General features: G+C 42.8%; 1 protein-coding gene across 1 annotated transcript in view; it reads right to left on the bottom strand.

Moving 5' to 3' along the window:
- EZR (ezrin) overlaps positions 1–14,666 on the bottom strand; it is a 37,374-nt gene that overhangs the window by 3,757 nt on the left and 18,951 nt on the right. The window contains exons 3-9 of the mRNA XM_063151376.1: positions 10,905–11,000; positions 9,846–10,120; positions 8,972–9,055; positions 8,182–8,328; positions 4,692–4,788; positions 1,463–1,626; positions 434–564 (exon numbers count right to left, since the gene is read on the bottom strand). Of these exons, the coding sequence (XP_063007446.1) occupies positions 434–564; positions 1,463–1,626; positions 4,692–4,788; positions 8,182–8,328; positions 8,972–9,055; positions 9,846–10,120; positions 10,905–11,000 (994 nt within the window). The remainder of the gene's footprint in view (positions 1–433; positions 565–1,462; positions 1,627–4,691; positions 4,789–8,181; positions 8,329–8,971; positions 9,056–9,845; positions 10,121–10,904; positions 11,001–14,666) is intronic.

The following is a 14,666-nucleotide window of genomic DNA, read 5'->3' on the forward strand; positions in this document are numbered from 1 at the left end:
ACTGACATGACTCTGCTGCTGTTAATTGACAGTTTGCTGCGTGGATCAGATGTTGTGTTCTTCTGTGCATTGAAACAGAAGCTTCCATTTCACTGGAAAGATTTGTTCCCAAAGTACTTTTCTGTTAGGAGTGAGTAAAAAGTACTTGAGGGCTGAACTCTTGCTCACTGCTGGAAGAGGCTGTGCTACTTAAATCCTCCTGGCAACAGGGGAAAACAGAGTTCCTGCCCTTTCGTTTCCAAATAAAACCTGCAGATTTTATGCTACTTTCATCCTTTGGATGCACATTAGTACATTTAGCTGTATTGGCAGACTGACATTAGTGAGTTTTGCCAAGCCATCCCAGTGTCACCAGATTTAGGCAAGGCATGGGCAACAACCCATACACGCCCTCTGTGGAGCACAGTACGTGGTCAGCCGGGACATACTTTACCTTTCTCTGCTTTCTGAGTCTTCACTTCATACTCTTGTAGCCTCACCAGCAGCTCCTCCTTCTCCCTCAGCATTTGTTCTTTCTCCCTCTCAATTGTCTCTCTCCTCTTCTTTTCATCTTCTAGTTGTTTCCTGTTAAAAACACATTTCATGCTGGAAGCTCACTTTCAGACCCAAGCTACTGCCAGACAAGAAAGCTGGCTGGGAACCTCTCCAGGCAGCTCAATGGGAAAGTGGCTGCCACGAAACAGGAGCCAGAAGACAGAAATAGGCTGTTCCTTCATCTCTTTAGAATTTTTGCTCTGTTTAAGATACCCCATTTCATAATAGCATTTGTATTTTTGTTCGTTGCCACAGAAATTTAGAATACCAAGTAGCTGCTAGACCCAGAGAGGAAAAAGACTGGTATTGCAAGGCTGAAGAGGTGTAACTTTGTTACTTCTGCCATATGGAAAGTTAAGGAGGTGTGAAAACAACAGGACTGAGAGAACAGAGACAAACAATCCACAAGTTCAGGAAAAAAGCAGCATGATTTCTTGAATCATAAGCAACTGCAGCCAGTGGTAGAATTGCTATTCTCCTTTTTCCTTGCCTGTAAGAGATCTCCCAGTTCCTTCTGTCTTTACAGAGTACCCATATGTGCTCCCTGTGAAGGCTTCTCCCTACTCCCAAGCATCCTGTGGCTCAGCCCATAAATCAGATGCCAACATTCCAGAGTCAGGAAAATCCTTCTCTAGGAGCACACCACCACACCAGAGCCTGCCGTGCCTTTACTTGCACATTTTCTTGCAGCTCCTGAGGCTGCAGCCAGGACAGCTGGAAGGGCAGGGCAGGGTAGGGTAAAACAGTCCCACTGGAGGACACCCCAAAAGTCCCTGCCCATAGTCCAGAGCTCCAGGGCCACACGCGCTCCCCCTGAGCCTGGGATGGCTCAGGGCCTCGCCCATGGATGCAGCTGCTTGCTGAACCCTGGCACCTGGGTGTCATTTACTTCTGCCATGCCACACCAGCTGCCTGCATCCAAGCCCACCTTTCCAGTTGCTTCTGGTGCTTCTCCTCCCGGGCCTGGGCCTTCATCTGCTGCACCTCGATGGTGTCGGGCTTCCTGCGCCGCATGTACAGCTCGTGGTTGCCCATGCAGAGCTGCAGGATCCTCTTGTTAATTCTCAGGCGAGGGGCATAAAAAACAAAGTCCTAGGAGAGAGAGACTCCACAGTCAGTTTTTCCAAACACTCTTTCTCCTCCCAGCTAACTGCAGACAGAACATCTTGTCACTAATTTAATTCAAATCCAGACATAAACGCAAGACCATTTAAACACAGCAGCAGAGACTGCAAATATCATCTGAAGCCAAAACTATTGTGATTTATATTCTCCATTTAAAGTCTACATAGAATGTGCAAGTTACTCTTCTAGATAAAGCATCTTTTAGAGAAAATCCCAGACAGATGAAGCCTCATTTAAACAGAGATTATTAGATGTTGCAGAAGGTTCTGGGTTGGCAGGTAAACATCTGGACAACACACAGGCCTCTAGTGTTGAGTAGTTTTTCAGTTTGCAGTTTTGTGACTGAAAGACAAAGCATAAACTACAAATCTGTAGAATTTCTCAATCTATCTGAATCAACATTCAAGGCCCTGTGTGTTTTTTCAGATAATTTCTTATTATCTTAGATTAATAAGAATAATTAATATCTTATTACTTCTTTCAATATAATTCTTGTCCATTCCATGGCATTTCCTAGTTAAGCTGACCTAGGCTGTTAGAAGAGTGTCAAATAAAAAGTAATTTTTTAACCACCAGCCACATGGGTTATTTGAAATATCAGGTTGCAAGCAGTGACAAAACAAATGATATTCTAAAATTTCTAGTTCAGTAAAAAGGACACTCCCAAATTTCTTATTACCTGTCCTGTAGTCTGACTTTTACAGAAATTATAAATTAGACTAGCTCTTCTAGAAGAAAACCAACTAAGGAAGGGATACAGAGGGTTCACTACCTTCCTGATAATTTTTCTGAGTCCACAACCACACACATCTACAACACAGTCAAAACTTACACAGTGGATAAACATCCTTGTGCTTTTTCTGTGTACTACATGGATAGTGGGCAAGCTGCCACATGACCACCATAAACCAGTGCCCATTCCTTGGAATTATTCTCCTATGGATTGCCTCACTGTTAGCAAAAGATGGAACCAGGTATGGAAGCAGTGACCATGTTTTTAATTGCCTGAGCTCAGAAGCACAACTGTGGCTATCTCTGGGAAATCCAGAAGTCACACTAAGCAATTAAAAGCTCCCTAAGTGGCATTAAGATGAACATGCTGGCAAAGACTGATTTTCTCCAATGCATTTCCCTAATGCACACTGGCTGCAGAAGAGGCAGCCAGGGCACTGTGCTGTGCTCTCCCACTAAATCCTGCTGGAGCCATTCCGAGGCTCACAGGTCTGATCCTGATAATTGTGACTGCAAACTGCTCATCCACCCTCCTACTTCTGGTAAGTAATTGTAAAAACAAAGTTTGTGCACATTGCAATGAACAGGTCCTGTGCTGAGGCAAAGCTCACTTCCATGGAAGTAAATACTGAGGGTATGGATGGTGCTTGCATTTGTCATTTAAGGCCATAATCAAGGGACACAACATTCAAATATAAATATAAAAAAATTCCTTTCTTTCCTCATCCCCAGCCTACCCCAGATCTCACACAATGGGAGAACTGCACTTTGGTATTTTAAAGATAATGTGCTGAAGATCTTGGAGTATATGGGCAGACAAAGCCCAGAAATTAAAAAGCTTATCCTGGGCAAGGTGCCACAGGACTCTGCCCTTTACATTACTGTAAATTTAAACACGGGCATACAGAATCTTCCAAATTAAGAGAGATCTTCCCAACCTACAACTTGAGTGGACTGAGTATTTTGCTGTAGTTATGATGCCTGACTTTCTAAAAGGAGATACAAGCACACAAAAAAACCCAGACAACTTCCTGAATACTCAAAATTAGTGCCCAGGTAAATTCTTATTTTAGGCATAGCTTTAAACATACCATCAGCCAGAGGGAAAATAATAATTGACAGGGAAAGAGGAAACATAACTGAGGTTTTCAATGCTAACACCTTTCTGTACCAGCCTTTTGCAAGCCTTCTATCTCAAACTCAGATTTACTCTTTGGGGAGTGGGTGGCAAGGTGTGATCTGTGTTTTGTAATTATGTACAACACATGCAAGAGGCTCTTCTATTGAGAAAAGCATGCCTGACAGTCCAGCTTTCTATCTCTGGGGAGTTCTGTTGTTTTCACTAACAGCATTACAGAAAATAGCTCCTCTCCCCCAGGTTCTTATCTGGAGGATGGAAGAAATCCCTGCAGCACACAGTGCATTAGTATCCTTTAAATTACTGGGAGGATCTTTTGCTGTTAGAGATATTTATAAGCCATCATCCTTTGCCAAAGCCAGGCTGCTTATTATTTGTCTGGGCTGCACTTATCCACCAAGGCCAAGTACTGGGGTGGGGGAAGAGCAGAGGAGATCTTTCTCAACTACTCCAATAATTTCACAAGACTGACACAATGACATCCACCCATACCAGTTATTCCACCTTACGTTCTCAACAGGTCAAAGTAAGTTTCTAATTCCTCACTAAAATAACTCTGAAAACATACTTTTAAGTATTGAAAAGCAACATTCACAGGTAGCTACATTTCAGCTCCCCACCAAAGCCATATCCCTGAAATTTACCTTGGTGTTCAAGAAAGCCAATGAACACCACATTTTACTCAGTCAGAAGTGTGGAAGTGGGCAGTGATGGATGGGAAGCTGTATATACCCATGTGGTTTTGCAGTAGCATTTGAACTACTTCTGTAATTTTTTTAATGTATGGATATTTTTAAACAAAAAAACAAAAATAAAATTTACCCAGCAGCTTGCACGCACTGAAAGATATGCAGAGAGGCCTCACAGAACTAGCAAACTAGCAGAGAATCTCAAATTTGAGCATGAAGTTACCCAGTTTGCTACAAAAAAGGACTCTGCAGTTGTAAAATCCTTATCTTTTTCCACATTAGCTATCACTATCAGCCCTTCATTTATGCTGCACAGAAAAAACAGCAGCTCTGAATACACTCTAAATACAAATGCTTATTTTGCATCTAGAATATCTGTGGCTTCCTCCTCTCCCAAGACTACTTTATTTTGAGATGAAACACTATCAGTTTTTCATATGCAGTATCCAGGAGTCCCTTCTGGACATACTTACTGGTGCCTTCTTGTCAATGGGCTTTATAACAAACTTCTTGTCATTGAAAGAGATGTTTCTGATTTCGCTCCAGGGGAACCCAATCTTTGGGGTTAGTCTGGAAAGAAGAAAAACTTGTTTTAAGGGATGATGCAATAAACATTTTTCCCCCATATTGCTTCCAACACACAGACTTGGTGGAATGCAATGCTTCACAAAGCTTTCCCAAAAGAGAGAAGACAGTAATTGAACCAGAATACCACAGGGAGTAGGAAAAGAAGCCCAGTAACCTCTCTTAGTGAGTCTCTTCTCATTCTCACCACCCTACTGACCTTTGGCTATGTAAATAGGAATGGACTCTGCTGAAGCCACATGATCAGCTGCTTCTAAGCTTATTTCTTTTAACTCTGGTCCCAAAATCCACAGCATGCAGAATTTACGTGCAGTGCTTCCCTGCACAGACCTCTCACACATCATGGGAGGCATGAGCCAAAGTAACTGAGCTGCTCCCCACACATTACAGCACCCACAGGCAAACCCACCCTGCTGTGGTACAGCTAGCCCAGTCACCTCCCTGCTGCCTTCTCTGAAGTGCTGGGCAGGCACCACTGGTAGGAGAAGATTTATTTTCTTTTATTTCACAGAATGGGTCATGTTGGAAGGGACCACAGTGGATTATCTGGCCCAACCTCCCTGCTCTAGCAGGTCATCCCAGAGCACATGGCACAGGAATGCATCCTGGATACCTCCAGGCAGGGAGACTCTACAGCCTCTCTGGGCAATCTGTTCCAGTGCATGGTCACCTGTACACGAGCAGAATGCGAGGAAGAACTTCTTGTGCACAACACAGAAGTTCTTCCTCACATTCAGGTGGAACTCCCTGTGCACCAGAGCCTCTCCTTGCCCCATTGCTAGGCAGCACTGAGAGGAGCCTGGCTCCATCCTTTGACACCCTCCCTTCAGAAATCTCCTCCCCTAGATGACAGGCAAGGTTGGTAACAAAGGCCCTGTTCTCTGCTTCCATACAAGCTGCTCTTTGAGCCCATCCCATGAGTCACCCAGCGGAACTCCACTCGCTGCTCATGCCATGAGCTGTGCCACGTGGCTCCCACCAGTGGAAAGCTCCCCTATGAAGCAAAGGGCAGGATTCAGACTCCCAGCTCTTCCTCGCCGCTGATGAGTCCAGGTCTGCTGGTTCGTTTGGAATTTTTCTATATGACTCACTAAACACTTGATATTTTCCTCTGCCCTAATTTCTCCAGAGTCTTGCATATAAAAAGTTTGTCATGAGATCAAATGTTTCTGAGCTATTCCAATACTTCACCTTCACACACCTGATCAGCTCTGCAGCAAGTTCTAACATCACAAGGACTTGTGCATGTGACTATAATAAAGTCCTTTAATTAGCCCAACCAAATATTTTTTTTAAATATTTAATATCACATTATTATTTTTCTCTTAGCAAGGGATGGTATATTCTCTAGAGATAGCTGTTTATGATTAAGAACTATAATAATTGTGTCTTACATAAAAAATAATGACAACAAGCAATCTTCTAGTTATTCTCTAACCCCTCCAACATATGTGTCTCTGTCACAATTATTCTTGCAAATTATTTGAAGACACAATTATTTCATGTTTAGCACTTACAGAAATATTTATCATCACAGTGGACCACTCAAATTCTGTAAGAATTCTGTGGAGCACATTGATTAAAGAAAAAAAGTGCAATTTTGGGAGGAATTTCCCTCATTGTCAAAGAGATAGAAAGCTACTACATCAAAAGATTTTGCTGGGTCCAAGCACAAAAAAAAAAAAAAACAACCAACCTTGCTTCATTTAAATTCAGACATCAAGAATAAAATTCACCCTCTTCAGAACTATCCACTCCCTAATCTCTAACTCAACTGCAAGATTATGAACAGTGTGTGTGTGTGTGTGTGTGTGTGTGTGTAACATTAAGAACTGTAAAGAAAATTATTTGATTAGACTAAGATCAACTAATTACTCCAGCCTCCATCACATTAGTACAAGTGCTTAAATCCTAGATAATACAGTCTGACAGACAACTAAAATAATTCACTCATTAAGTAAGTTCTACTGCAGATTCTTCCCTTTAATGCAGGGGAAGAAAAAGCCTGAATATACCCAGAAACAGGACATTGACATGCACTGCAGTCTAGAGGCTCACACACCTACAGCACAGCCTCATTTTCCTCGTGTTACACTCCAACAATGAAATCTCTGCTTCTTCATCTTTGCCCTCAGTCCCCAAACTTTACACCTACAAACCAGAGGTGCCATACACATTACTATTTCTAGTCCCCACATCTGTTGGAAAGACTTAATTATATAGTGGCAAGAGTCACAGCAGAAATAAGCAGTTTATTCCAGCACTGTATTTGTTTTGCAAACGCTCTCGATAGGCCTCCACAGTCAATGGCTACACTGATTTCTGCAGCTCGAAAAACCTGTTTGTGTGACCATGGTTACATAGCAAGACCAGTCATTCAGGACTGAAGTATTACATGAGCGAAACTACTTCTCTTTCAAGTGACACTCCTTGTTTTCTGGGTGACAGCACATATTAGCATTGCAGAAAAGACTGCCTTTCTCTTTGCCTTATCAACAGAAGATGCAGAGAGTTCCAATTAATATTTGGGTTGCATTCAAACCTTTTTGGAGGCAAAGATGTAGAACAGGTGAAATCCATTCTGTATTTCAATGATAGTCTGTTACAGATTAGTGACACAAAACAAAGATGGGAAACATAGGGGAGAGGAAAAGAAAGCAGTCTAGACAGCAATGCTCCATCTAAAAAATAGATATTTTTAACTCCCTTCAATCCTTCAGTGCAGAGTATTAGAAGAGACTAGCAGGCTTAGACACAGCTGTTCTCACCTTCTTATTATGTTTATTTATAGATGTAGTCTATCATTTCCCACCTACTATCCAATTAATAATGGCTCTGCCTTTACCAGAAGGGCTGATTAAAACTGTGTGTACTTCAGCAAGCCCTCATTTCATTCCTTGTTCACAGTAACTATATAGGTTAGCCTCTCCCTGGGCTCTGGGTGTCACCCAGCTTTGCTTTTGTGTCCACCCCATAATCTGCCTTTTTCAGAACCGGGCAGCTGCACACACATTCATCATTAACTTCAGGACAGGAGTTTCCTTAGGTGTCTGCAGATGCCTTCACCTAGCCAGGTTCTCGTTGTGGCCACTGATGGCAAACCTGGTGACCTGACTCAAGGAAAAGCCAGGTGAACGCCTCAGTTCAGGATTCAGCCCCAGCACTGCGCACAATTATGAGCATTGTACAACTGACTTCTCTCTTTGAACAGCAGGTAGAGTTAGCAGCTCAGGAAAGACATGAAAGCACAGGGGATGCGAAAGCCCATTTCCCAGCTTCACCTACTGATCCAAAATTGGACCACAAGCATTCCTGTAAATGAGAAATATGCCATACCAACCCTCTTTGGAAGATCAGAGGCAAAAACAAAAGACTTACTTATCATCCTTTTCATAGATGTTGAGCCCCAAGGCATCGACTCCCAACCAAAGATCAGTTCCTTTCTTATTCTTGATTTCAAAGTAGTTGATTCCATACATCTCCAGGTCTTGGGCAATCTTCAGGTATTCCAGCATGGCATTCTCTCTGATTGAGACAAGAAAAAAAAACAGATAAATGAGAAACCAACATCAGCTTTAGCTCAGAAAACACAAACAGCTCAGAAGAAAAAAATTTCCGAAACCTCACTTGAAACTCAGAAGTTAAAACTGAACATGCACCATTAGGATTCACTTTAGAAGTTATGAGAGCATCTCTACCAGCACACACAGAGAATATTTCCATATACCAATCCCTAGTACTTCCAGGCAGAAAATCAGCAACATTCACCTCCCTCAGCACTCATCCTTGTCTCAGGGTACAATGAGTAGGAAAGGTATAGGATCTGAGCTTTCCCCATCTGTCAATGCAAATCCTTCAGTGACTGTAAGGTTTGACAGCACCTTTACTCTTTTCCCCACTCAAAGCTGTCACTAATCCAATGTGCACAGGTCCAAGATCTTCTGGAAGCCACACTGTTCTCAGCACCAGCACAAAATATACTACTGTGCTTTACCATGTGACCCAATACTGAACTAAAAAATACACACCAGGAGCAGTGTGTATCACTCACACAGGCAACTCAAGAGTCTAAACCCAGACTAACAAAACCATGCTGTAGAAATGCAAACTTAAGGTAACCAAACAAGCAGCAGGGTGATCAGCCCAAGGACCAACACAAAACACTCACTTGAGCATGCCACTGTGCTCAGCGTGCCACACCTGGATCCGCTCCTCCCACTGCTCTCTGGAGAGTTTATGCTGGTCCATCACCCTACACAAGGAAACACATATCAGCAAGATTAGAGGTTCTGCAGAATCCACTGATGGTGATCTTTGCTCTCACCCTGGTGCAAGCTTTACTGTAGCCAAAAGGAAAACCCTACTCAGCCCAAAGATGTTCTCTGTGAAGCAGGGCAATGCAGAATGGGCAAAAACCCTCTGCAAAGCCTTTCTGGTCACTGCCCAGACACATGAGAGGTATAAGCAAAACTCTGCAAACGAATCACACACATACTGTAGACACCAGGGGATTAGAGCAAAGCAAAAGTTGGTGCAATCCCTGGCATCAGACATTGCTGCAGTGTCATCAGGAAGGGTAAACAGAAGGCATTGTTCTGATAACATCCACTGATCCTGAGTGAGGATGGACTGTGAAGCCACAAGACATGCTTTCCACATACAAGCTTTTTAGGACTGTACTTTAGGATTAAGAACACACAACCCAACCTTCTTCAAGAACGACATATTCTTGACTTAATGCTGCTCTTTTCTTCTTAAAGAAGAAACATTCATACTGCCACAGTTACCAGCATGGCAGCAGTTTTTAAGAAATAAAATCTGAATACAAAACTATATTTCCTCTCTAACCAACACAAGGAGAAGCAAAAATATACTGAAATATGACAGATAGAAGTGAAATAAGGGAAAAACCCAATTATATGCAATTCAATTAAAAAAAAAAAAAAACAAAACCAAAGATACTTTTAAATGAAACTCTTTGCATTTAAATAGAATTCAAACAAAAAAATTAAAAAAGAGACTGCATCAGCCAATTCGTTCACCTTTGGGGGATCAGACGCTCTGAATTGAGGTATCCAGGCTTGTGCACCTCTTTGTTGTAATCTCCAAATTTGGCCTGCACAGCATAGGAACCAAGAAGTACTGCTGTTTCAGGAGGACAGTAGATCTCATCACTGAGGATCCCTTCCTTCACCTGCAGGAAGAACAGCTTCTGCGTGATGTCCTGAATCAGCTCTTCAGACACATCCTCTGGGAAGAACTTGGCACGGAATCTGAACTGGAGGGGATTCTCCTTTCTGATTTCTTGAGCAGAAACCTGAGGACAGAGGTGACACCACAACTGAGCAGGTGGTTTTTTTTGCAAACAATAGAATAGAGTGCTTTAAGACAGAAAAAAGAATTTGGGGCATTTGCCATAAGAGGTGACTGGCAACTCTTTAGTGGAATTCCTTAATTCTGGCTGCTTACTGATACGAGAGAACATGGGGGAGATGCATTATGTTCTCCAACTAAGCCAGTTAAATCCTGTTTGTACAGCAAACACTGGTCACTGGAGAATGATTTACTGTGCTGTATCAGATGGCAAACCCACCCAGTACTGTGTGTGTTTGACAGAGAACAGCCCCCTGACATTAAACAGGTGTGTCAGCGACTGCCCCACCAAGGAAAGCAGCCCATAAGAGCTGGGAACACAAAGACAGGAGCACACCAGAGGCATCAGCACTTGGCTGCCCTGCTTGGAAGAGCCTCTTCTCCAATTAGGACACAACTGATCCTGCACAGGCAGGGCCTAAGCCCATGCCAGCCAAGTGCTCCTCCAGCCACAGAAAGTGCAGCTGCTTCCTCCCAACAAAGCACAGTATCCAGGTGCTGCTGCACACGTGGCAAATGCTTCCTGCAACTCAGAGAGTGAAAGGGCTTCTACCATGTCACACCTCACCCATGGAGATCACAATGTTATCTCTAAAAACAATCCTGGAATTATGAAAATTAGGGCACAATCAACAGCAGGCACAAGGTGTATGAAGGTGCAGCCAATAACACATCAGGAAACATACAAGCTTTAACCTTTGGCCAGCAATTAGCCCAAAGTCTGTTACCTTTTTATCAAGCTTCAGCCAAGTTTGGAATCCTTTGTTGTCCACATACTGAAGACCAAAGTACCACACTTCTCGCAAACCTATGGTTTTAACCACCTGCAACAGAAAGGTAAAAAAGAAAAAGCTATTGCAGGAAAAACTTCACTTGAGGCCCAGGTATCCTTTCGAGTCCCACATCACCTGTGATGGTGCAGGCAAGAGCCTAAACCTACTCATCTCTTAATTTCACGTTGCAGACAAGGATATACAGCTGCATTGTAGATGATGATGACAGCACAGGCTGAGATACTTGTCCCACCCAGTTTTGAGAAGATGATGATCTTGGGGAAAGCAGGTGAGACAAACAGCGAGTGACAGGCCACCAACTGCTAGACTGACACACTGGCAGCAGGTGGGGCTTCTGCTTGCTTTTATCTACTGACTCATCTTAAAATTGTACTTAGTGAAGCAGATGAGTTATGTCACCGAAGTTTTTGGTGGGATGGTCTCTAATGGTATTAGTACTAATTACAGCTAGTTAGCAGTAATAAAATGGCTCAAGTGACCTTGTCTGCCAGTCACCAGAGACTATTCCTTCTGGAGGAAGCAACTGAGAGGTGCTTTATACTGCTGCTGTGAGGCTCTGAGAATTAAAACAAGATGCAAGTATTCTCAGTCAAGGTTATTATTTCTTTAAACCCCCCAAAAGGCTGAGTTTATGAAGGACAAGAATACATTGATGCCTCCACATTAGGACAAGTTTCATTTCATATATTGTAAATACTAACCAGCTGAAAGACACAGAAACACCATCCATTGACTGGGTGGTGCCCTTACTAGAAAAGCAGTCCTGTTTGGACATGTTACATTGCCTCAGTGGAGGACAGAGTCAACAAGTCCCTGACCTTCACCTACTCTTGAGAGCTTGTTCTTATAGCCAAGTGCTTGGCTGCCAGCTGATGTACCTGTAAAGCTCTAGACACAGCCAAAATCTGCAAAGATCAACCACGTTCACAGGTGCATCACTTCTGTTATGTTATTTGCAGAGTAGCCCCACAAAAAGTGATGTAGGCATCACTACAGGGAGCTCAACTGAGTAGAAGGCAAGAAGAGTTAAAAGCCACTGAGTGAGTTAGGGAAGTGTGACAGACTTGGGAATGTGTAGTTACATGTGCTTCAAGCAAGTCTAAGATCTCAACCAAGGATCTGTTTCACCTCCACATTTAAGGTATTGCTGGAGACACTCTGGCTGGAGAGCAGACTTGAGAGAAACAATGTCATGTTAGCTAAGACTAACTAGAGTTTATCACAAAGACAATAAAACCCACCAATCCAAACAAACAAAAAAACCCAAGCTCCCACCACGTTCTTTTAAAAAAAGAGCTGGGCTCTGTAAATAATTCAGCTTTTACTTGACTAAAATTCCTTTTCCCTCCTCCCTCACAGCGACTTGTTTCATCATGGGAGACCAGTTTTCTGACAGCTGGATGTATTTTTGTGAAGTTTAACAGGAAACCAGGGGTATGTTGAGTGTGGTACTTCCTGTTGCACAAAAGAATGTTGCAACTTTGTTAAAATAAAAAGTTACATAAATCAAGCAGTAATCAGGTCATTATCTCTGAATGTCTCTTACAAGAGAAAAAGTACACTTCCTATAAATAGAGTTAGAAAGTTTTCAGAAATCATGACCCCTCAAATTCTTCCCAAACCTAAAAGCAAGGAAGGATAAAGTATTAAGCTAAACTTCATAATTTGACTGTTTGAGTTTCAATACAAGGAACAAAGAAGGTTTTGGCCTGTACTGGGAAATGCTCTGTAAACTTCCTCCACGGCAAAACAAGGAAGAAATAAGAAACAAGGCATTATATACAAGATGAAAGACACCTCCTCTGCTTCCTCAAATGCATGAAGCCGCAAATCTTGAGTCTTCCCATTCCATGCAGTTATGCATTCACTCCCAGAGAATGCCAGTTACACCCTCCTCCATTTGAATTTCTTTTACACGTGGTCAGGAGGGCACACGGCCACCTGGGAGATACTCCAGCCAGCAGCAGAGCCCACTGGGCTGGTCCTTGGGATGCCTCCGACCTCACTGCAGCATAAACTGCACAGGACTGGCTTGGGTGGAGAGGAACTTAATATTCACAGGTTTCCTTATTTACCCTCTCCTGTAAAAGGAGCTATAGAACACCTTACATGCAGGATACAGACATCTAGCAAAGCCTAGCTCTGGTTTTTGACAACCAAGCCAATAAGTCACCTTGTAGTTTTTAAAAATAGCTTGGCTCTTCAAAACCCCCACGGTGGTTCTGCAGTTCCAGCTGGGCCACTCCCCATACCTGTGAAAACCTGTTGCCTCCACAGGCTTTATCTGAGTGTAAACTCCACCCGAGATAAGGGCCTAGTGAAAGGCTTGCTCAACAGAACTGAGGAGAGAATGCATGGTCTTCACCTTTTCTGGTTTTGTGCTGCTCAGTTCTACCTCAGCCTTCCCTTGATATGCTGAAGTATCCTCCAACAAGGTATGAAATATGGATAAGAATTTCCAATCACATGCCATAGGATGTAAAGGAGCAAATCTCCACGAGGTGTAGGTCTATCCCAATAGTGCACTAATCATTCTTCAGAAATCCCTAAGAATCCAGACAGCAAGCTAAAATAGAAGTATCTGGAATCTGAAACATCCTGCCTTTTCCATGTTCTCAGGATTTTGAACTTATCAGCAGAAAGCAGAGAAAATGGTTTCCCTTCTGCCAGAGAGACAACCCTGACTCTGAACAGATCTAAGCATTAGTTAATATATATGGAGGAGGGAAGTACTTGTTGAATGCTTGTCATAAGGACATACTTAGAGTCTAACCTAAAGCATTGCTTTTTAAAACCTGGCTTTCAGTAATTTGGATTTTCATACTGATGGAGATAAAACCCAATTTCTCTGTTTTGGATCAACATGAAAGGGCCAGGGGAAGAAGTTACTCTGATGCCATGGTGATCAGCATGAATGGAATCATAGAATCATAGAATGGCCTGGGTTGGAAGGGACCTTAAAGAGCATCTAGTTCCACCTCCTGCCATGCACAGGGACACCTTACACTAGACCAGATTGCTCAGAGTTCCATCCAAGCAGGCCTTAAACACTTCCAGGGTTAGGGCATCCACAGCTTCTCTGGATAGCCTGTTCCAGTGCCTCACCACCAGCACAGTAAAGAATTTCTTCCTTATATCTAATCTAAAGATGCTTCCTTCAGTTTGAATCCATTCCCTCTTGCCCTGTCACAATATGCCCTTGTAAATAGTCTCTCTCCAACGTTTTTTAGGGCTCCTTTCAGGCACTGGAAGGCTGCAGTTAGGTCACCCCAAAGCCTTCTCTTCTCCAGGCTGAATAATCCCAATTCTCAGCCTTTCCTCATAGCAGAGGCGATCCATCTCCCTAATCAACTTGGTGACTCTCCTCTGGAAGATCAAGCTGCAGTTACTGTTTACATAAAAATACAGGTTTCAAATGCACTTCAGCAAATCTCCAGCCACAGAATCATAAAATATTCTGAGGGAAGGGACCAACAAGGATCATCAAGCTCAACTCTAAGATGAATGAACCATATGGGAATTGAACCCTTGGCCTCTGTGTTCAATGAATACTTGATGTTTATCCCACATCAGTAGTAATCAAAAGGAATTAAAGTTAGATTTAATGCTAAATACAAGCTGGACTACTCAGCTTTGTACTGTGAAGCTCTGCAGCGCTTAGTATTTGATTTCCTTCTTTCATTCCTTTCAAGAACT

This window comes from Melospiza melodia, chromosome 3, assembly GCF_035770615.1.
Source record: "Melospiza melodia melodia isolate bMelMel2 chromosome 3, bMelMel2.pri, whole genome shotgun sequence".
Lineage (NCBI taxonomy): Eukaryota > Metazoa > Chordata > Aves > Passeriformes > Passerellidae > Melospiza > Melospiza melodia.